This window comes from Xyrauchen texanus, chromosome 4 (genome assembly GCF_025860055.1).
Source record: "Xyrauchen texanus isolate HMW12.3.18 chromosome 4, RBS_HiC_50CHRs, whole genome shotgun sequence".
Classification (NCBI taxonomy): domain Eukaryota; kingdom Metazoa; phylum Chordata; class Actinopteri; order Cypriniformes; family Catostomidae; genus Xyrauchen; species Xyrauchen texanus.
This window is the reverse complement of record NC_068279.1, coordinates 33,280,510-33,305,576: the sequence shown is the minus strand read 5'-3', so window position 1 is coordinate 33,305,576 and position 25,067 is coordinate 33,280,510. Positions and strand designations below refer to the sequence as shown.

General features: G+C 39.8%; 1 protein-coding gene across 2 annotated transcripts in view; it reads right to left on the bottom strand.

The window, feature by feature from the left end:
* Window positions 1-25,067, bottom strand: part of LOC127642783 (synaptic vesicle glycoprotein 2C-like) — a 52,048-nt gene extending 26,981 nt beyond the window's left edge. For both annotated transcript variants that reach the window (XM_052125271.1, XM_052125275.1), the window contains exons 1-2: window positions 24,943-25,067; window positions 2,893-3,565 (exon numbers count right to left, since the gene is read on the bottom strand). In XM_052125271.1, the coding sequence (XP_051981231.1) occupies window positions 2,893-3,475 (583 nt within the window). In that variant the 5' untranslated portion in view covers window positions 3,476-3,565; window positions 24,943-25,067. The remainder of the gene's footprint in view (window positions 1-2,892; window positions 3,566-24,942) is intronic.

The window sequence follows — 25,067 nt, the reverse complement described above, 5'->3', positions numbered from 1 at the left end:
AATACTAAATAAAAGCTGCAGACTATACACATTCTGACAGACAACACCACAGCAAACCTTCACTAAATTTGAACTCCACCACTGTGAGGTTCCAAAGATGACTTGAGAGTAGCCATTACCTTACTCACATCACACACTGAAAGATATTTCAATACATCAGTTTTTAAAATGACTGAATTAGATTGTGTTGATAGTCAGCAGGCTCTGAATATAGCCTGAAAATCTGATAGAAATTGTGTATTGATCTCTGAGAAACAAGCCTAAAGCTTTTCAAAACAAATCAGCTAAAATAAGGATAATAAAGCCTTGAAAGTTGGGACTAAAAATTAAATGTTTTTATTTCGGTTAGTTCTGAGCAGAAACAGTATTTGTTTGTTCCGGTTCTGGTGTTTCACAGCCTCCTTTCCAAATGGTTAGAAGAACGAAATAAAAGAACGGTTAATAACTTTCTTTTTAAAATGACAGTATTCTGTCCTAAGGGAGGGTGACAAGACACCTGTTTTGGAAAAACAATCTTAAAATAAGCGACTTCACAGAAATCATAACAAGTTTAGTAGTGTATTCAGTAGCCTATATAAAGTAACGTCTTTTCAATAAATGTATTCTTAATATTAAAAATACCTCCAAAAATATTTCAAATATACATTTGGCCACCTAAAATCAGTAAAAGCCTGAATCTCTCTCTCCTGCATGCACACACTGCATGGGCGCGTTCGAACTAAACGTCACTTTTTGCAGGTTGAATTCTTTTTTTATATTGTTTTTTTTTAAACTTCAGAATCAAAGCACATGCTAAAAAGAGAAAAGCCTCCATTTTTAGAGCAAAAGGAAGTGGCCTTTGGGTTCATTAAAAAAAAAACTTTTTAACTATTAAATAAAAAATAAATAAAAAACCTTAACCAGTAATTCACTGGTTAGCAGCATTTAAAAATAATGTTTTCACTCCAGAACAACTGAAAAGGGATTAATTACCATTTTCCTTTTCTTCCATGAACCATTTTTACACCCTGCTTTAATGTGCATGGTCAAACACAACCAAGGACATTAATGATAGATGCTGTTGTGGACTGAAAATACATTTTTACTATTTTCAAATGTAAAAATGCTAAAGTGATATTAAAGAAGGTCATTTTAATCACACAACGTCATAATTAACAATTCATAAATATTAGCCATTGACTGGCAAACCTCTCAAAAGACCAAATAGTCTAGTGACACCACAGAAATATATGACAAACTAAACAATAGATGACGCTAGTGGTGTGGGGTGTAAAGCCGGGGTGTGAATGTGTACTGATGTCCTAGTGATGTGGTTTGAATCCGTTTGTCCCACTCTTTTTCCAATCTGATTTCCTGATTCCATCCTTAATATTTCCTATAATACTACTTAAAATAATAGATATACATTTATAAAATCGATCGCACTCGTTCCCGTGTGAATGGTTACTGTAGAAGATACAGATAAAGATAAGATAAGGTTAAGATTAGGTTTAGGGGTAGAGGTTAATGTAGCATGTCTGTGGGACTCTAAAAAAAACACAATAAACACACTGCAGTGATGCCCATATACTGTATGTTAGTATTTATATATGGATGTATCTGACACTATTTGCACTGGGTTGTAAATTGCATCTGCCAATATTTTGGCTTCAACAGTGTCAGAAATAAAATGCAATTGATGTTAAATTAGAAATATATTAATTTTGTAACAAATTGTGTGCATGCATATGTATGCAGAGTGAGACAGACAGACAGACAGACAGACAGATAGATGAAGAGCAAGTCCTTCAGCTGATGACTGTATCGGATCTCAAAGGCCAGGCTGTGGCGGCAGTCGGCCGGCTATGTCCGATTATGTCTTAAAAGAGTAAGGACAAAGGGAGAGAGGGAGCATGAAAGACACAGAATCAGAGCATGCCACACAATGCCCACAGGGCTCTCCAGATGAGTGCATAAGGGAAGAAAAAGAGAGGCCAAGAGAATAAAGAAAGATAAAGAGCAAAAGTGAGAAAGAGAGATGTGTAGACTTGATTAAATAGATAAAATGCATAAGAATGTCAACTGATAGGATAACCCATTAATTTCATCCCCAATTTCATTCATTTAATTTCCTTCTATTTCATATTCTGAAATTGTTTTCTTATTTGAACAAGTCAATTTTATTCCAATTTCAAACTTCAAATCTATTGGAGATTTGATATTCTGACACAAATACTGACCTGATGAAGATGTATATTGAAGACCTTTGTGGGGGGCACTCTTGATGGCAAATATACAACTTACAATATAGTTTTAAACTTTTTTTAATTAATCTATAATTAAAAAAGATTTTGGCTCAATCAAAAAAAATTTTACCTTAAAAACCTATTGATCTAAGGAATTATGCTTAAATGCTTGAAATTAGTATTGAAAACAAATATAAACAATTTTACCTTAATTTTATATTTTCAAAACTACAGAACTAAAACTTTATTTCCTTTAATACTGTTTAATAATCATCCCAGATGGAGTGTGTACTTTGTACTTTTTACTTTTGTAAATATTATGTAGTTCTGATTTTTTTTACATTTTTGGTTGCTACTGTACATAATTCCCATATGCTGTGTTATTTCATAGTTTTAATGATGTCACTAATATTCTAAAATGTGGAAAATAGTAATTATAAAGAATGAGTAGGTGTGTACAAACTTTTGGCTGGCAATTAACCTAAGTATATATATGAGGTAATATTTAAAATAACTGCTTATTTCAAGTAGTGATGGCGCAGTGGCGGTTTGTTTCCTGAGAGTAAAAAGCTCCTTGAAGTAACAACTCCAGGTTACTACTTTTTTCAGTGTATACTTGTCATGTATGTGTTTGCCTTGTCATTAAGGTCATTCTTTTTATTCTTACCTAGCCAACCAGAGCTTGAGTCAGGAACACACATATCTGTCTCTGCACTAGGCAGAACAAAGCCCACCAGGAACACCTCCACACCATCCGACATGAGCGCAAACCCCAGTGTGAAGAACAGCTGCCACTGAAACCTCCCATGTCCACACTCCTGTATGATCAACTCATACTGCTGGGCCAGCTCCTCCTCATCCGCCTGCCTCTCACTCTCCAGTTCTCGCTGGCCCTTCAGACCGTCTGCCAAAGATTTCCCCAGAGCCACCTGCCCATCCCTGGGCATTGCATCTGAGGGGATCCCCTGGTACTCCCCTTCATATATCTCATCCTCATCATCATGACCCTCTGTGGCATCACTGGAGCTCTCTTTATCGTTGGCATGATCGCCTGTGTAGTTCCCATCCGGTTGGCTGTAGTAGGTGTCATCTTCGTCCTGGAAGCGGTGGTAAGCACGACTGTGGGAGTACTCATCTGAGGCACGGTCAACAACTTTGCTGACCTTCTTAACAGCTTGTCGTTTGGCAACCTTAGCAATGTCTCTGGCTCCCTTAATGAGGGATGAGTCACGTGGAGCTGTATCATCCATGATTAGAAGGTGATGGAGATAGAGGAGGATAACAGGTCTGCAGTCACCACAGAAGTAGAGCCTTGTCCTTTTTGGCACTCGTGATTGAGTCTGGAAGAAATACAGGATCAAGGTTATTTTGTGTGTCCTAAGAAACTGGGTTACATTAGATTGAAATAATTAACAATTACACAAAATAGTTTGGAAAAGACTTAAAATGAAGCATTTTGTGATCAGAATGCTTCCCAGGAGCATAAAAGCCATTTATAGTTATGGAAAGTTTGTATAAAGGCTGTTTATTTTAGTTAAATTTAAAGATTGCAACAGATTGAAAGATCAATTTCCCTTTCACAAGGCTAATATATTATCTTCAAAACTATTTAACTTGGCCAAAATATTTTCTGAATCTCTTCACTTCAGAGTTTGATTCAGTATTTTCAGGTTCAGCGTCATGTGACAATTGATTTAAGCTATGCGTATGTCTGAAGAAATGCAACAGGTGGAGAACTAATAAAATACTCATTTTAGAATTAATGTCTTTATGTAATTAAGCAGAGTTCCGTATCTGTAATGAAGCCTCAGGCAAGTTGGGATCCATCTGCGGTATTTATTGAAAACAGCACACAAGTCGTACAGGCAGGGTCAATGGCAGGCAAACAGAGAATGTAGAAGGCAGGCAGAAGAGTAACAAGAACAGGCAGAGATCAGGGCAGGCAGCAAACAATCGTAGAACTGGGCAGGCAAGAGATAAACAAGGCAGGCAGCAAACTAGCAGGGTCTAAACAACAGGCAGGAACGGTACACAGAATGACTAGAATGTAAACTGGAGATAAACTTGCTTGGTAGAGTCGCCGGAGCAAACAATAGTTCGCAAAGAGAGAATTAACTGAACAGTTTATATAGAGTGTGGGAAACAGGGAACAGCTGAGGAGTAATCAGACCTAGGTATGCGGGCTTATGGGAAATGTAGTCTTAGCGGTCAATACTCCGGTGAATCAGATCTCCGATGACTGGAGGGGGAGGTGCTCTCAGTGTTCGTAACAGTATCTGTCACTCACTCGACATTGTGACGATGAATTGACACTAGGGGTCACTCTTGGGAGCCCGAGATACCTCTGATCTTTGATAAAACGCCAATGGGAATTGGAAAAGTGGTATTTGCACGCCACTCCCCATACAGGTATAAAGGAGCTGGCGTGCAAACCGCTCATTCAGATTTTCTCTTCGTAGCCGAGTGGTCGCTATTTCATTGAGCTGAATTTCCATGGCTTCCATTCACCTCTGCTGGATTCTGATGCCGCATTACATCGGCTTCTCCCCCCTCTGCACTGGTGCACTGTAGAGATCGGCCCTGAGTGCTTCGGCAGAACAAATTAAAAGAGTATATTTTAAAAGAGTATAAATCCTAAAAGAGTATATTCTAAAAGAGCGGCACACACGGAAATGTCTTTTTAAAGACACATCTTTTTAAAGATGCCTTTCTGCCTGTGTGTTATTCCTGGTTGTGCTCGTTATCTCTTTCCTTCTGATGGCCACAATCGCTGTCTTTTGTGCCTTGGCGCTGCCCACGCGGAGACATCATTTGTGGATGTGTCATGTTCTCACTGCGAGAACATGACTATGGGTCGTGGCTTGTAAGAAAGCAAGCCACCCCAGCGGCTCCCCACCTCGGTCCTTCTACCTATGGGTTTGAGGCCAGCGCGGCTAGCACTGGGGGCGATTTGGGGACCTCAATGTGACCACCTCCACCAGGTAAATCCCCACAGACCTCACGGACGCGGAAGACTCAGCTGGGCTAAAGTGGAATTCTCCGCTCTCCCCTGTACTCGATAATTGGTTCCTGGGCCCGCAGTGCTTTTCACAGCCATGCCCCGCCCCAGTTCCTTTCTTCCTGGAAGTGCAGAAGGAGCTGACAAGATCGTGGATGGCACCTTTTACTGCCCGGTCCCGATCTTTCGGCTCCCCCGCCCTCACTACCCTCGATGTTGGGGCGGCCAAGGGGTACTCGGTGATGCCCCCGCAGAGCACCGGCATCTAGCACGGGCGCCCAAAGCACCCATCTAGCACCTGTAGATTTCCGTTGTCCCTGACGGCCAAAGCCTACGGTGCCGCTGGCAAGCCGCCTCCGCCCTGCATGCCATGGCTCTCCTGCAAGTCCACCAAGCCAAGGTGCTAAAAGAACTGCCTGAGGGTAGTTCTGCCCCTGGATTGATGCAGGAACTGTGCTCGGCGGCTGACCTCACCCTCTGGGCGACGAAGGTCAAGGTCTCTCGGATGGGCGATGTCCACTTTGTTGGTCCAGGAGCGCTACCTTTGGCTCAACCCCCATTCCCCACCATCGAGGACTTTGCCCAGCAGTTCTCGACAGTGAAGCAGCAGACTGAGACCATCCAACATATCCTGCCCCAGCACAGCTCAAGATCCCGCACCTCATCTGCTCATCGCCAAGGGCATCCTCCTGCGGCAACTGCACCGGCTCCACTGAGGACCACCCCTGCGGCCATGGTGAACAGACCAATCCATCCCCCGGGGGAGGGCCGTAGGAGAATTTTTTGTTCTCTTTTCACTTAATTATGCCGCATGCAAAAGTAGCTGCAGTACCCAAATGTTACCCACATATCTGGTGTGCATGGCCGTCACTATGACCACCGTCCACCATTCCATTTTGGCAGGTCCGGCGCTCCAGCTGCACCCCCTGCCTCCAGCTGTGGCACAAACAACCCACACCCAGATGGTTTCGAAGGACTGTGGGGATGATGTACCTCCGCTCCCCTCCTTAACCGATCCTCTTGTGGGTATCAGGAGCCAGGTAAGTGCTTTGATGTCCCTCGACTCAGCAAGGCCACAGGGCTCATACCTCTTCAACGTGGTGCCTCAGGCTCTGCCTTGCCATGAGGCCCCACCCACCGGTACCGTTGCGATGTGGACTCGGTCCATCCGACTCCACTACATGATTCAGTTCACCAGGCATCCGCCCAGGTTCAGCGGCATCTACTTCACCTCGATGAAGTCCGAGAACTCCGCTACCTTGCGTGCGGAAATCGCTACCCTCCTACGGAAGGGTGCGATAGAGCCTGCCCCTCTGGCCGAGATGAAGAAAGGGTTTTACAGCCTCTACTTCATTGAACTGGAGAAAGGCGGTGGGTTACGGACAATCTTGAACCTGCGAGTACTGAACTGGGCCTTACAAAGTCTCCCGTTCAAAATGCTGACATGAGATTGGTAGACCTGAAGGATGCGTATTTCTACGTCTCGATTCCACCTCAACGCAGACCATTCCTGCCGTTTGTGCTCGAGGGTCGGGCATACCAGTACAAGGTCCCCCCTTTCAGCCTGTCCCTGTACCCTCGCGTCTTCACGAATGCCGCAGAGGCAGCTCTTGCCCTGTTAAGGGAAGGGGACATTCGCATCCTCAACTATCTCGACGACTGGCTAATCCTATTCACTCTCAGGATGTGTTGTGTGCGCACAGGGACCTGGTGCTCATGCATATCTTTTCTCGGCTTGGAGTTGGACTTAGTCTCGTTGACGGCGCGCCTCACGAACGGGTACAGACAGAAAACAGCATTTCCACAGAAACTATTTCAGAGGCTCCTGGGGCATATGGCTTCCTCAGCGGTGGCAAAACCGCTCGGGTCAATGCATATGAGACCGCTTCAGCACTGGCTCCAGACTCGAGCCCGAGATGGGCATGGCACCACGGGACACATTGCGTGGCCATCAAGCCGGTCTGTCGCCGCATCTTCAGGCCTTGGACTGACCTCACATTTCTACGGACAGGTGTTCCTCTTGAGTAGGTCTCCAGGTGCATTGTGGTTATGACGGATGCCTCCAAAATGGGCTGGGGCTCTGTATGCAACGGGTATGCAGCAGCCATATATCGACCGTCAAGATGACTTACGCTACCATTGTGTCACAACTCGCCCACCGTCTCCTCCTCTGGTTGCACCTCAAGTTCCAGCTGATTTGGAGTCGATTTGGGACATGTTCGCTTTCCCAGTCTCAGAGCAGCTCTTTGTCTCCTTTGATCGACAGCGGAAAGGAAGCGCTGTCTCAAAGCAGAGGATTGCCCACTGGGTCATTGACCCCATAGCGATGGCATATCACGCCCAGCATGTGCTGCCCCCCGCAGGGCTACAAGCCCATTCTACCAGGAGTTTGGCGGCCTCCTGGGCACTGACCAATGGCACCTCTCTAACAGACATTTGCAGAGCAGTGGGCTGGGCAACATCCAACACCTTTGCGAGGTTCTAAACTCTCCAGGTTGAGCTGGTTTCGTCCCGTGTCTTGGCAGGAATAAACCGGTAAGTCCGGGACAGTCGGCCGGGTGTATTGCTTGCGCATAGCGCCTTTCACCTCCACTGAGATGAAGACGTGCGTTGTTGAGTGTCAGTAGAGTTACAAAATGTGTTTCCTGGATGACCTATCCCTGTGGCAGACGAGTTTGCGGAGAAACTCACTGCCAGCTCAGTGCACATGCTAACTGGCCCTGTTGTGGGGTAGGTGCTCCGCATGTGCTGGTTTCCCGTAGGAAACCCCATGCAACGTATATCTTCTTCTAAATAATTTCCCTGTTGGTAAACTGCATTTAGTCCTACCATGGGAATTCTCCACATGAAATACTTCTGACAAAATAGAGTTGGCAAAGCCATGTGAGGTATTTCCACTCAAAATACCCCCACCCCCCTCTCTGGGTGGGGTGTGGTCTCTGCGGTGTCTTCCCATTGGGAGAGACCCCCCTCACCCCCGACGTGGACACAAAAGTACATTATTTTTGGGGAGAAAAAGAACAAAGAGGGAAAAAGGCACAACTGGGCTACCCTGTTCCTATTTTTTGGGCAGTCGACTTGTCGACTTAGGGATGTTCGATGCTCATAACAGCGTTGGGGAAGGTTAAGTGTTGGCTTGGTGCGCTGGCTACGAGGCACACAGTAGTCTGCCCAACTTGCACCGCCAGTTCACGTAACACAGTTCAGCTAGTTGTGGCGTTTTTGTAGGGGACTCCTAGTGTCACTTAATCGACACAACGTTGAGTGAGTGACAGATAGGGAACATCCTGGTTACTTCCGTAACCTCTGAACAAGAAACTGTGTATGTTTGGTATAGGCATGAAAATACCACTCGCCAATTCCCATTGGCCTTTTATCAAAGATCAGAGGTATCTCGGGCTCCCAAGAGTGACCACTAGTGTCAATTCATCAACACAACGTCCCATTCCCTCCATCAGGGAACGGAGGTTACGGAAGTAACCAGGACGATTTGTTGCATCACTTTTCAAAGCGAATGGCAGTCCAATCCTTTTTACACATGCTTAACTATTTTCATAAACATAAAGAATGTTAATTTAAAGGAAGTCATAAAGAGACAGTGCATTTCTATTCTAACTATTCTAAAGCCTGACCTTAAATGTACTTCTAAGCTTCTTGAAGGGCTAAAATCAAACTTTATGCAATTATAATTAAAATATGAATGAATAATTATGAGTTATAATGCAAAATAGGATAATACTCAATACAACTTGCATCCTTTTCTGTCAAACTATTCTGGGCCAATAATTTTTCATTGGAGGTTTAAAGCATACTGACTAGGATATGCAGAGCTCTACTAAATACTGAAGCACTGGCAGGAGAATGCTCAATGCAATCTATCAGCGGCTGACTACTAGGTCCCAACAACTGACTATATACTCGGCCACAACCACTGATTGCTAATAAACTCTGACCACTGTTAATTGCCAGCTAAAATCAACCCACTGACTGAACAGCTTAGGCAATATGTCTATAAACAGGGGACTCCCTGATCTTTAGTTCCAGCCCTGCTCTTAAACATCTCACTGTAATTTTTAAGTAAGACCTTGATTAGATTAGGTAAACTAAATTCAGCAGAAATTATGCACCTTCCAGGAATAAAATATATTATAATGTTATATATAAAATTATCCAAAAACTAAAGAAACATATTGATTGAAGTATATAGTTCGGCCCGTTATTTTATTTTATCAGTTTTCTGTCTTATTTTATTTGAAGTTGTAACACTTTTTGTGGTGTACGTAAAGAAAATATTCTCTAATATTAAAAGTGAATAGTTACAGCAGTTATATACTGTATATAATTAGTGATCAACCAATATGGGTTTTTTAATGACAAATATTTACACATAATTTTAAAAAATGGCAACAGAAAATGTCAATACATTTACAAGAATGAAGGTAGATTTTGGAACTGACACAAAGCGGGATAACCACTTCTGTTTTTGGCCACTCAAGCACATTTATCAGCCAGTGCTGATAATCTCAAAATGGTCAAATATAAACTGATTAATAAGCCTATCACTACTTATAGGAGGTCTGTAGATATGTCTCTCACTACATACAATTTTACAATGCCATGCAAATATTGACAAACGATTACATTGTATAGGTCTTCCAGTTGAATTCTTCTGTATTACTTTCTCATGTAAACAGCATGCCTACCAAGTGGTGGAAAGAGATCTGATTTTTATTTCAATGAAACGTACTGCTACTGAAGAAATAATTCACGAGTACAAGTAGAAGTAATGAGAAATATTATGACGGCAATTCCATAAAAGTTGGGAGAGTATGAAAAATGCCAATAAAAAAATAAAATGAGTGATTTGTAAATTATAATCACCCTTTACTATATTGAAAGCTTTACAACTACACATTATTTGTTGTTTCATCCTGCAAATCTCATTGTTTTTTTTGTGTGTTTTTTTTAATGTACTGTAATTTCAAATCAGATGATTGCAATACACTCCAAAAAACAGAAACAAAAACAAAAAAGTTGGGACAGTCGAGTATTTACCACTGTGAAACATCACCATTTCTTCTAATAACACTTATTAAGCATTTGGGCACTGAAGACACAGGTTTGTTACGTTTAGAATTTTTGGAATTTTCCCCCATTCATCCATAAAGTAGATATTTAGCTGCACAATTATACAGGGTCTTCGTTGCCGGATGTTTCTTAATACAATGAAGTTGTCATGTTGGAAAATGCAGGGACGTTTCTTGAAAAGATGGTGCTGGATGGCAGTACACTGTATGTTGCTCCAAAATGTTTACATATCTGACTGCATTCATGGAGTTCTCACAGATGTGCGAGTTACCCATGTCATGGGCACTGACACACCCCTGACTCATACGGGCACTGGCTTTTGGACCTGACATTAATAACAGCTTGGATGGCCCTTTCCTCTGTGGCCCAGATAACATGACGGCTTTGTTTTTCGAATACGTTTTGAAATGTGGATTCTTCAGACCAAAAACACACAGTTACACTGTTCTAATTCCATTTAAGATGAGACAGAGCCCAGAGAAGTCGGCAGCACTTCTGGACAGTGTTGATGTAGGGCTTCTGCTTTGCATAGTAAAATATTAACTTGCATCTGTGGATGCAGTGGTGAGTGGTGTTGACTAATAAAGGTTTACTAAAGTTATCCCAAGCCCATGTTCATGATATCCAAAACAGATAAATTACATTTTTGTGAGAATTTTAGTAAGGTAGTGAAGTCTGAGGGATCAGAGATTGTAATAGGTAAAAAGGGCAAGACGAAAACCACTTCTGAATGTGCGCGCATTCAGAAATAGTTTTCGTCTTGCCCTTTATGCAGTGAGATTTGATCAGATTACTTGAATCTTTAATGTGCACTGTAGAGGGTGAAATGCCCAAAATACTTCAAATTTGATGTTGGGGAATATTGTTCTCAAAATGCTAGATTATCAGCTGAAGCATCTGTTGGCAAATAGACAAGTCTTGAATGATCCTTGCTCTTGAAGGACTAGTTTTTGGAGGCTCCTTATACAGTATAGAGTACTATGACACAATTGCCTCACCTGTTTAACATCTTGTGTTTCACATCGCCTCGTTATTTCAACTTGTCAAATTGTTATTAGTCTTAAATTTCCCGTCTCAACTTTTTTGAACCGTGCTAAAATCATCTGATTTGATTGTACATTTAAAAAAATGTACATGACTGTACATTTAAAAAAAAAATAAAAAATGTTGTTCACCGAAAAACTACTAAAGAAATTACATTACAAGTTACTTTAGGAAAATTATATAGTATAGTTTGCTTCCATTTTTAGAACACAAAGACATTTTTGGTGCACAACAAAAAGACAAGCAAATCACAGTCTCTAGTTTGAGAAATAGACTCCTCACAGGTTCTAAACTAGCAGCTTCTAAATGCCAAAGACCTGCATTGCTGCAAGAGGATACTTGGACAAACAGAACATTTTAAGAATACAACATTTATGGGGGCCTGGGTAGTTCAGTGAGTATTGACGCTGACTACCACCCCTGGGCATGGGTGTAGTGACTCCAGCCAGGTCTCCTAAGTCTCCAACCAAATTGGCCTGGTTGCTAGGGAGGGTAGAGTCACATGGGGTACACTCTCTCGGTGGGGTGCATGGTGAGTTGTGCGTGGATGCCATGGAGAAGAGCGTGGGCCTCTACACATGCTACGTCTCCGCATTAATGCGCTCGTCAAGCTGTGTGATAAGATGCACGGATTGACGGTCTCAGACAAGGAGGCAACTGAGATTTGTGCTCCACCACCAGAATTGAGACGAGTCACTACGCCACCACGAGGACTTTGGAAATTGGGCATTTCAAATTGGGGAGTAAAGGGGAGAAAATCAAAAAGAAAAAAGAAAAAGAGTACAACATTTATTTAAATAGCCATTTGTAACATTCTAAATGTCTCTAAATCGTCTCTAAACTACATACTGTGCATTGTGACTGAAACACATTCCTATTTCAGGTTTATTCTCATTTACGTATGTCCAAGTATTTTGGCTATTAAGTTAACATAATGTACAAAACTAGTATAATGCAATATCATAGAGGAGGACATTTATCCTCTATGATATTGCAGCAATTATCCAGATATGGAATGAGATCATTAAGCAAACATTTATCAACTCCTACATGCAAACTGAATAAAATAAGGCAAAAATAAACATTTCAAACAGTGTTTTGTGAGAGATATACTCTATATATGTATTATTGTATTAAAGTTGTAATAATAAAGCATTAATTAAACAACATTAATTAATGGTTATTTTACATATTAAGATATTATTATTAATGCGGGGAGTACAATACAAAACTGATGCAGATTGATTAAAGCGGAGAAGCCCGTCTGTGCGCACGATGGTGCGAGAAACCGGATGGCGGGGAAAACATAATGTTCAGTGACAAGTCGCAGAAGTCATAAACCATCACAGTGTATGTAATTGTAATATCAGATATTATTAATAAAACATGTGAACTCGTTGCGTGGGCATTTTTTGCCTCCATATTTTGAATTTCAGTGACATTTTTTCCCCCGAGTCCCCGTTCATTTCCGACGTTAATTATCTCCCTAAGGTTTTTAAAAAGTATTTATAGTAAAAGTTTTAGATATATAGTAGCAAGTAAACAAGATATCCCCACATGTATGCCAAACTACATTGTGTTAATGTTTGACACAGTAAAACATTGCCTAAAAACAAGTGGTTAAACGTGTTCACACGGTTCCCTTGTACCTGAATAAACGGCTCCTTTCCAGAATAAAATGAAGTATGCAGAAAATCACAGTATTACAGTTCTTGTAGTGCCAGGGAAGAAAGTCTTGGAGAAGCTAGAGAAGAGAGAACACCAACGGCAGTTTGAGCTGCTGTGCTCATGATGCTGTGCCCTGCAGGCATCTACCATGCCAAACACAGCCACTTATAGATTATGATTAGATTTAGCACTTCTAACTTTCTTCTTCCCAATAATTCAGAAATATTATGTATTTTGTTGTACTTTGTAATTGTGGTGAAAAATAACTATAGTGAAATTGAATGCTTAATTTTTACTCAAGTAAAAGTACTATTATTTATTTATACTTACAAAAGTGAAAAATGTTCTCAAGTACTGTAACGAGAGTAGTTGTAATTTGTTACTTTCCACCTCAGTCCCTACCATACGTTGACCCTAAGAATGAGTCTGTGCTAGCCTTTACAACAGCTAATGGATCAAAAGACAGAGCTTGTTTCACTTTCATTGTGTTTACATGCCGTTGGGAAGCTGAGTGCTCAAGCTGGGTAGTAATCCATTATATGCATGTGGACCATGTGTCTGTCTGAGAGGTCTGTCATGTGTTTGGCAGCCCCAGTGAGCTGTATGATTGGACCCCTGGTGAAGAGACAGCACTTCCCCCAATGCCTGCATGCTGCCAGGGGCAGAGGGGTGAAAGTGAATCTCGCTAGATCAGACAGGACTGCAGCTTACAGGATTGTATCCATATAATAAAATAGCATCCTTAAAATCCTAACAAGATACATATACTTTAGAATCAAAATTACACATATAGAAGTTTTGTTTTTAAAGAAGTCTAAAACAAAATGTATTAAGAATTTTTCTTACCACATTGGCAATTAGTTATTTCTTGTGTTTATCATAAACCTCAATAAAGGTACTTAAAGAGATAGTTCACTCAAAAATGATAATTCTTTCATAATTTACCAACCCTCATGCCATGCTAGGTGTTTATGACTTTCTGTCTTCTACAGAACAAAAATGAAGATTTTTAGAATAGTATCTCAGCTCTGTAGGTCCACACAATGCAAGTGAATGGTGACCAAAACTTTGAAGGCCCAAAAATGACATAAAGGAGGCATAAAAGTTATCAGTAAGACTCAATAATCTAAATTAATATATTCTGAAGCAATATGATAGGTGTGGGTGAGAAACAGTTCAATATTGAAGTCCTTTTTACTAACAATCCCCACCTTTGACCAACCCCAACCGGTAGGTGGCTGAATGAGGAAGTGAAAGTGAAAGTGTACATTTACAGTTCAAAACGTTCTTAAATATTGATCTGTTTCTCATCCACACCTGTCGTATTGCTTCAGAAGACATGGGCTTAACTGGAGTCTTATTGATTACTTTTATACTGCCTTTTGGACCTTAAAGTTCTGGCCACCATTCACTTGCATTGTGACCAACAGAGCTGAAATATTCTTTTAAAAATCTTACGTCGAGTTCACACATACTCCGTGAGCAAAGCAAGAGCGGCAAGTGAGCGGGGTGGTCGTGTTGGACATTCACATTGGCCGCGCCTCTTCCGCGAGAAACAGCAGCGCCTCTGCGCAGAAAATAAAGTTATCTATGGGGTCATACGCCACATTTTTTCTTTAATAAGGTCATAATAAGCTGAGGTTATTGCATCTTCAATGACAACGGTGGGTAGTCACGTGAACCTCATCTTTATTAGCACACTTGGTTGTAATTGGTTATTGTTGTGTACACCTATATACACAGAATGCAAAAGGTCCTGCAGTTCATTAATTCTTTCCTTTAAGCTATTTTATTGAGTTTACTTGCATGCAGATATACACATTAAAGTGTACTATAGGTTCCGTTTTAATAATTTGTATTTGCTTTTGTGTATTTTGAACAATCTCCTGATTATTTTAGTCTTGTACCGCACACATTGTGAGCTCAGCATAAGCGGCAAGGCAAAAATAGGCTCAATGCTTAAACTATCTGCTCACTGCCTCACTGGGATGTGTCACCTAGCGACTCACACTTGCAGTGTAAACGGTGTAATCTGTTAATACGGGTGCCGAAATGAAAACACGCCGCTCACATCTCGCTCACAACCTGCTCATGGAGGATGTGTGAACCCAGCATTAGTATTAGAGATTTGAAGAAGGAAGAAAGTCATACACATTTGGTATGGCATGAGGGTGAGTAAATGATGAGAGAATATTCATTTTTGGGTAAACTATCCCTTTAAATTTGTCTGAAAATTATGACTATGGCCTCTCGTGCTTAGGATGTTTAGATATTTTCACTTCTCCCGAACTCCACTATCATCTCCACTGTTTTGAGCATGTTCAGCTCAAGGTTGTTGTGACTGCACCAGACAGCCAGCTGTTCAACCTCCCATCTGTATGCAGACTCATCACCATCGTGGATGAGCACAATCACTGTGGTGTCATCTGCAAACTTCAGGAGCTTGACAGAGCCTTTGCAGCGCAGTCATTCGTGTACAGGGACAAGATCAGTGGAGAAAGAACGCATCCCTGAGGAGCACTAGGTTTAATAGTGAGGGTCCCGGATGTAAGTTTCCCCAGTCTCTCTAGCTGCTACCTATCTGTCAGAAAGCTGATGATCCATCAACAGATTGGGTTGGGCACGGAGAGCTAGATCAGTTTGTTTAAGAGAAGATCAGGTATGATGGTATTGAAGGCTGAACTGAAGTCCACTATTAGGATCCTTGCGTAAGTCCCAGGTCTGTCAAGGTGTTGCAGGATGTAATGCAGTCCCATGTTGACAGCATCATCCACAGACCGGTTTGCTCGGTAAGCAAACTAAAGGGGGTCAAGCAGGGGTCCAGTGATGTCCAAAACCAGTCTCTCAAATTACTTCATGTCCACAGACGTGGGAGCGACAGGTTTGTAGTCATTAAGTCCTGCTATTTTGGGGTTTTTGGGGACAGGAATGATGGTGGAGCATTTAAAGCAGCAGGGAATTTCACACTGCTCCAGTGATCTGTTGAAGATCTGTGTGAAGATGGGGCCAGTGTGTCAGCGCAGACTCTCAGACGGGCAGGTGAAACACCATTGGGGCCTGAAGCTTTCCTAGTCTTCTGTTTCTTGAAGACCCAGCAAACATCCTCCTCATAAACCATAAGTGCAAGTTGATTTGCAGGAGTGGGAAGAGTGGGGGTTGCAGGAGGTGTAAGTGGGTGTGTGAAGTGAAGATCAGAGTGGGGAAGGGGTGTAAGACTGAAATTTTCAAACCTGCAGTAAAATACATTCAAGTCATCAGCCATTTGTTGATTCTCTACTGAGCAAGGAGGTGGTGTCTTGTATTTGATGATGTCCTTCAGGCCTCTCCACACAGGATCGTTAGCTGAAAAAAAAATTCTGTTTTTTTTTCTTTAGTGCGTGCGTTTCTTGCCTGGTTGTACAATATTTTATCCCCACTTCTGTACGCATCCTCTTTGGCATGACAAGGCTGACGGAGTTTTTCTGAAACCCATGGTTTATCATTATTGAATGACAAAAAAGTCCTTGTAGGATGCACATATCCTCACAGAAACTCATATATAATGTCACAGTATCTGTGAGCTGATCCAGGTCTGTGGCTGCAGCTTCAAAAACACTCAAATTAGTGCATTCAAAGCAGGCTTGTAGTTCCAGCTCTGCTTTATTGGGCATCTCTTTACAGTCCTTATTACAGGCTTAGCTGATTTTAGTTTCTGCTTGCAGGTCGAGAGAAGATGAACCAGAGAGTGATCAGAGAATCCTAAATCTGCATGTGGGACAGAGCGATATGCATCCTTTAAAGTGGTGTAGCAGTGGTCCAGTATATGTCTGTCTCTGGTGGTGATGTGCTGTTTGTATTTGGGCAGTTCACGTATGAGGTTTACTTTGCTAAAATCCCCAAGAATAATAATTAGTGAGTCTGGGTGTTGTTGCTCTGTGTCTGTGATGTGATCAGCCAGCTGTTTCAGCACTACATTCACGCATGCTTGTGGCGGGATGTAAACACTCACTAGAATGAATGAGGAAAACTCCAGCGGCTAGTAGAAAGGCTTACAGTTGACGAAGAGCACTTCTAAATTAGGACAGCACATCTTCTTCAATGCTGTTACCAACTTTAATTGATGTAAATGCTTGTCCCGCCACCTCTTGTTTTCCCTGATGATTTCGCAGCACGATCCGCTCTGAATAGCTGGAAGCCCGTCAGATGAAACGCACTGTCCGGGATGGCTTCATTCAGCCAGGTTTCCATGAAACACAGAGTAGCAGAGTTTGTTTGAGTGAGCAGAAGCAGTTTGTCCATTTTGTTGGCAGATGAATATCAGCAGCAGAATCCTAAAGCCGTATTGACGAAGCTTCACAAGCGCACTGGTGTGTTTCTCTCGCTTGTGTCTCCTGGATTGATTGTACAGCACTGCTGCGCCTCCAACTATGTTGTCTACCAAAATGTCTGATTAATCAAACACTGGAAAATATATATCAGGTATGCTCTGCTGAATATTCAGTAGTTCTTCCCTGGTGAAAATGATCAGGAAAGAGTGACAAAAAAAGATGAAAAACAAAAGTAACAAAAGCACTCATGCCTATATCATTTCTAAATGATATATAGCTTTTCTGTTCCTTCTGATTTCTCTGGTGCATTGAGAGCCAGCAGGTAAGATAAGAACATTATAGCATCTTTTACAAGCTGGCTAATTAAAAATTATTTTAAGGGGCAAGCTGTCGAATTGGATGTTGATATATCTGAAGATATGGTGAGCTGGCCAAATAAAATAGAATAAAACAAAACAAATAAAAAACATTTTTAAAAGTCTGTGAACAGGTCATTTTGTGGTATTTATTTAATTTATATAGTCTGATACATGTAGGAATTAGTTCTTCACCAAACTGACTAGAGTGGAATTCAAGGACATTCTGAAAATACATAATTGGCTGAGCAACTGATGGGTGTTGTCAAATGTTACATCAATGGCATGGCTTAATTTTTTTTATCAGGTTTGAGTTTGACAGACAGATCTACAACAATGCTAAATCTAAATCTATCTGAAATGGTGAAAAGTGGAAAGAGTAAATGTCCTTTTCTTTGTTTTCAGGCAGTGTAAATAAACCACGTTCAATCTCCTAGTGGTTTAGAGAGGATATAATCAAATTAAAACAAATAACTAATGACCTTGAAGAGGCTGAAGCGTATAGCGCTAAGAGACTGCTGTAAGTATTCATGATATTATGGAGTATGAGGCAGAAAAGGGGAAAAAAAATATGGGGGAGGGCGAAATTAGCTGTCTGGACAAATTTACTGGCATGTAACGTGTTCTGATGAATTTCATTTTTCACAAAGAAAAATTTTTTCTAAGTGTCATAGTAATGTCGTTCTATAAAAAAAAAATATTGTATATTACTCAAAAAAGCTTGCATCTGTGTGACAGAGGAACATACACTAATATCATTGTATTTTAAGAATACTTTTTTTATAGCAATCTTGCCATGGATTACAAAAGCATTACAAGCACAACTTTATTTACTACACAACTCACAACTATATTAACTGTATTTTTCCACGTCTATGTTAATTATGTCATAATTACCTAAATTCAACAGCTACTTTGACAAATCTGACCCTTTACATCAGGGTATCATATTTGGGCTATTAGCATGCACTGCCACACACACTAAAGAGACATCAGATCAGATTATATGAGGCTTGTCACTTTCAATCAGGACACAGTTGGCTACATCACTCTGCAGGTAATTCAATAAAGCCTTGTCTTAATGGGCAGAGCGATGGGCCAGCAGAACCTTCCCACATGCATGAACACTTCACTACAGGGAATGACTACACAACATTCTCCTCTTAACATTGGACATGTGTAATATGTAATATGAATTAGTTTATTCACTAAATATTGTAAATGCTCACTAATAATTTCTTGTTCAGCCAACTATCAATTCACAACATGAGCATTTTCATTTTGTCATCATTTCAATTATTTTTTATAAGAAGTTATCTGCAATATTTGCCTCTGAAGAGAGAGGTATGACTTGCAAGGCAGTATGTACAATTGTTTGATGTAAACACATAATAGACCTCAATCCTTAACACACAAATCTCAACAAACCTCATATTTTAGCAAATATGTTTGAATTGATCATTGCTTAAAACACAGCCTAATAAGGCAAACTGATGCATTATCATTAGTGAAAGCAATTATAAAAGACTGGTAAATGCTGTATTTTATAATGCTGGAATTGTGGGATATATAATACATTGGATATATAATTATGTCCAATGCTGGATGCAACCTTGAGGTTCGGATGCCTCTGAAGAGTTGAATGAGTTTAGGGAGAGACTGAAAAGAATACCTTTAAAGGTTTCTTCTTGTATAGAAAACATTGACCACAACTGGCTATTTTTATTCATTTATTTGATAAAATTACTGAGAATGAGAATATTAGTCTTAGAATAACCATCTATTATAATTTCAGGGGAATTTAGATTTAAAGTTTCGAAATTTCTCTGGACAGTAGAGTTAGTTGGTGCTAGCTGCATTCTGTAACAATTTTTAAGAAAATCTTTCGTATTCAGTAATATGTTTATCTACAGTATGTCCTGATATATTTAAAGGGATAGTGCACTCAAACATGAAAATTCTGTTATCTGTCATAATTTCCTTATGTTCATGATTTTCCAAACCCATATCACTTTCTTTCCTCTGTGTAACACAACAGGATATGTTTGGCAGAATGTTAGCCTCTGTCACCATTTACGTTAATTGCATCTTTTTTCCATACAACGAAAGTGGATGGAGACTGAGGCTGTATTTCTACCAAACATCTCCTGTTGTGTTCTACAGAAGACATAAAGTTGGATAAAAGAAAGCAATCAGGGTTTGGAACAGAGAATAAAAACGGTTCAAGGAAGAATAAATGCAGAACCTAACCGAACACAGGAACGAATGAGTGAAAACTTTATTTTTACATTCTGGTAACCAGTTAATAACTAAGGATGTAGCATTTCATGACAGCTGAAGATCTTTTTTGGCAACTATAATGTATATACATAATTACTACTACATATAAATGCATAATTAATTTTTCCGTGTCATTTTGAAATCTTCACTGGTGATGCGTTAATACAGATTTGATATTGCTGGGTTGTAACTGAGAAGCAGATCTGTAATTGAAAAAAATATTAAAATAAAATAATTAAACAATTATTAAATATTTTAAATAACTTAAAAAAATGGAACAAGATGTGTGAGCTTGTATGCAGGAAATAGAGATTTAAGCTATTAATTTATTTTTTATGGTCAGATGTACATTTAAAATATTTTAACTATTTGTGGGGACATATTTAATATATAATATATATTTATAAGAATACATTAATTGAAAATACGTTGTGTATGGAGGACTAAACGTGCATAAATAATAAATGAATAAATGTAATAATCCAAAAATAAATAAAGGAATAAATGTCTTGATAAAACAAATATAATTAGTTTTTAATTAAATTTATTCCTGAATTTATTATTGTATGACTTTATTCCTTTATTATTTTCAATATTTATTTTTAAATTTATTTTTATTCTTTTTAGCTTTTAATTATTTATTCATTTATTTTGCATATTTTTTTATTTATCTGTTCATTTATTTTTTATATTTATTTATTCTCACATATATTTATTTCCATATTTATATATTCCCATATATATTTATTTATTTATACATGTATTTATTTTTACTTTTCTGTGTGCAACATGTAAATGAGTGTAGCGAACACAAGTTGAGACAGTCACAATGTCGGGGAAAAACTGCTTTATTCCAACAAAGCAGGCAAAAGTACAGAAACAGGGCAAATCCAGTGAAGAATGGTCAGGGTGAGCGTTAAATCGAAGCCGGGGAATCAAGATAGGGTAAAGGGGCAAATCCAGGAGAGAGTGGTCAACGAGAGCGTAGGGGGTCAAAGCCGGGGTAATCAGAATAAGAATAACAAGTGGGAGCAAAAGACAGGGGAACAAGGGGAGCTGGCAAGCCAAGAGGAAGACAAGAGGAGGTCAAAACTAGACGAGACTAGCGAGGGGCAAAGACACGGGAAACTAAATACAATAACCAACAACCGTGAGATGAAAGGGTAGTGATATATATAGGGGCGAGTGCAGGTGTACACCATGACAGGTGATGAGACGAGTGCAGGTGAAACTAATGTGCAGGAGTGCAGATGACGCGAGTGCAGGTGGTCATAATGTTCTGGGGGATTGGAAACGCGTGAGAAACTCGAGGAAGGGAGATTGCCTACGAGCATGTGAGCGAGTAGGAGCAAAGTGGGCGTGAGGGCTCGAGCGAGCAAAAAGAGCGTGAAAAGCTCGAGGGGGCGGAGCGAGGGAGTGAGGTCGAGGGAGTGTGCGTGTGTGTGCTAGACGATGCGGGGAGAAGCAGAGGAGCGGGGTTCGTGACAATGAGGGAGGCGGTCCTTGCGGAGCTCCAGTGCATCATTGGATGAGAGCTCAAATAGTATTATCAGAAGCAGATGGACCTATGGGCTGAAATATGTGCCACCAGAAACTGAATTTGAACCATTTATATTTGAATTTGAATGGCTAAACTTGAGCCCATAATGGACGTCCCACCTCAGCACACCCTTACTCGCACAGATTTAGAATATGCAGGAAATGTTTTGCAGAGAGTTTAACAATCCAGTATGTGCTTCTACATTCATACCGGCATACAGCTCTCCTAAACCATCAATAAGCACCTCTACTCTAAATGAAACAGTTATTTGATAATTCTCTAGATATAGGCCTATGTGAAGCGTCAGCTATAGATTTATATACATGCATAAACGATCAGGGAAATGAAGCATGGTTGTATCTTTTACAATGAACAATCATAACAACAGACAACTATATTATAGATTTGCAGACATCAAAATATGAAGTTATATACACAGAAAAAAGAAAAGGACAAGGTTAAATCATATAATTTATGAAACTTGCTCATTTTGTGGATTTGTTGAAGAAACAGCTCCCCATTTATTTTGTGATTGTAGTATACCAATAAATCTTGGCTTGACTGAAGCTCTTATGTTTATAGCCCCACAAATAGCTATAGTTTACACGCGATATGGCTATGACCTAACGTCACAACAAAACAAGTCAAGAGTAATCGAGCACACACTTCAATCTATAATAAGCCAATGGTGAGCAGGACCCACCCACATCATTATCACACAAGAGACGGAAATGTAAGAATAAATACAAAAATAAATACATGTGGGAATATTTAAATATAGAAATAAATACATGTGGGAATATTTAAATATAGAAATAAATACATGTGGGAATAAATAAATATAAAAATAAATGAATGCATAAATAAATAAAAAAAACAATAAACAAAAAAAAAAAAAAAAACAAATGAAAGAATACATTTTTTTTAAAGAATAAAAATAAAAAGAGAAAATAATAAATAAAAAGAGAAAATAATAAATAAAGAAAAAAAAAGTCATACAAAAATAAATTCAGGAATAACTTTCATTAAAAACGAATTATATTTGTTTTATCAAGACATTTATCCTTTATTTATTTTCTTATTATTACATTTATTTATTTATGTATTTATTTATTATTTTTGCATGTTTAGTCCTCCATAGTTGTTTCATATAGGCTACTGTAGGCCTATATTATGCTTGCCTACTGAAGCTAAGCAGGTTTGAGCCTGGCCAGTACCTGGATGGGAGGCCTCCTGGGAAAGCTAAAGTTGCTGCAGAAAGAGGTATTAGGGAGTCCAGCAGGGGGTACTCACCCATTTGGACTGTGTAGGTCCTAATGCCCCAGTATAGTGATGGGGACACTATACTGTAAAAAGACACCATTCTTCCGATGAAATGTTAAACTGAGGTCCTGACTCTCTGTGATCATTAAAAATCCCAAGACACTTCTGGAAATGAGTAGGGGTGTAACCCTGTTGTCCTCGCCAAATTCCTGCTATTGGCCCTAATCAAACATGGCTTCCTAATAATCCCCATCCATTAATTGGCTGTACCACTCTCTCCTCTCCACCAATAGCTGGTGTGTGGTGAGCTTACTGGCGCACTATGGCTTCCGTCACATCATCCAGGTGGATGCTGCACACTGGTGATTGTTCAGGAGAGTCCCCTGTTCACTGTGTAAAGCGCTTTGAGTGTAGTGTCAGAAAAGCGCTATATAAATATAACGTTCATTCATTCATGGATGGCATGTCCACGTTAGCAATCGCATTTTCTCCAAAAATACAGAATCAAACCAATTGTACATACAGTGCATAGTGAATAAGACATTAACTTATAGCACATGTGAAGCGCTTTTACCTTGAAGTTGCACCAGAAACTATTTAGCAGAGGTGGACCACTTCAATCCACCTTTTTCCTCTGGGTCTTACTGAGGAAACTAATGTGGGTGGGACTTAAGCTGGAAGTTGTTCTATAGCATTCCCTGGCTCTGGCTGCAATCATTTTAGACCCTGTTTACAGCTGGTAATAAGACGCTTTTTGGTTGATTCGATTGTAAATGGTCAGCACTAAATATAGTTGTAAACGGTGTGCAAAATATTTTGTGGTTGGATCACAAAAACACATACAGAGGTGGTCAAAACCACATCGCATTTGATGTTTAAAACACAAAGCACCACCTTTCACCAGTCAATCACCCACCAAACAAAAGGAAATAACCATCCAATTGGAAAACTTGAAAAAGCAATAACAAGAATGAGAACATCACAGCTCTTCCTCAGTGTGCCTGTCTGATTTGATAATGCAGGGTGATGATAAGTACAAGCACACACATCTGAAGCTGAACTAACACAACGCGACCATTTTGATCAAAATATTGCTTTGTGCTTAGATTCAATCTCAACTGCATCTGAGAGAAACAGCGAGCTAGTTTTGTTTGCGCTTTCTTTGTCTTTATGACTTTATGACTGCAGTTATCATTCAGTAACACACTGATATAGTGATTGCTGTATGTCCTCGTGAAATCATACACACTCTCCTCAAAATCCCAACACTGCAACGAAAGAATGAATGGATGAACAAAAATTGTGTAAGGTTGGTTTATTACATTTGTTTAATTGATATGTGCATATTCTCTAGTGAGATCTGGCAACACTGCAGCTGCAACCCTGAGCACATAGTACAGTCATTTTAAAAAGAATGTTATTAATCGTCATTTTATTTAGTTCTAAGTGGTTTACAATTGGAAAGGAGGCTGAAGCGGATCAAATAATTAACGTTTCTGCCCACTAACCAAAATGAAAATTTGGCTTTTAGTGCCTGGTTTGGAACAACATGTGGGTTAGTAAATTATGACATAATTTTCATTTTTGGGTGAACTAGACTATCCCTTTACAAATGTTAGAAAAAAGCTAACACTTCACATTAAACTGTCCACATGTCAAGCTAGACATGTAAGCTAATAATGTTAGCTATTTTATAAACTAACAATTTATTAGTATTCTTCTGTACACCTATTACTAAGTTCATTAGCACTATTCTATAGATAACTGATTATTAGGCTACACACAATAATGACTCTGTATTGAAACATTAGAAGCCATAGATCAGTATGCGTATCTATGCCCCCCACACACACACACCAAAACTGACTTTTAGAGGAGCGCTGGATCCCTTACTTCACATTCCCTCCAACAATTAAATAAAACAATTAGCCGAAAAGAACCGAATCTTTCAGTTAGAACATACGCACTTTATAGTTTAGGATTTTGGACACTGCAAGTCTGAATAAATAACTTTTGTTTCTTGAACAAATTCTGACTTCACGCTCATCATTCGCTTTAATCCACTGACAATCTTTAATAGAACCACGCGAGCGTTTTTTTTATTTTTATTATTATTTCGTTCTTTTTCGAAGGAATAAATTGATTGCCGAAAGTCTGAAAAGATTTCACTCACCCTTTAGGGAGATAAGGAGATGGGAATCTGATGTTGGGTATCCATTGCTGTAAACGAGATGTCAGGCGCTTCTAATGAATAAAGATTTATTGTATCCTAAAGACATCCAACAACTACAGCAAGAG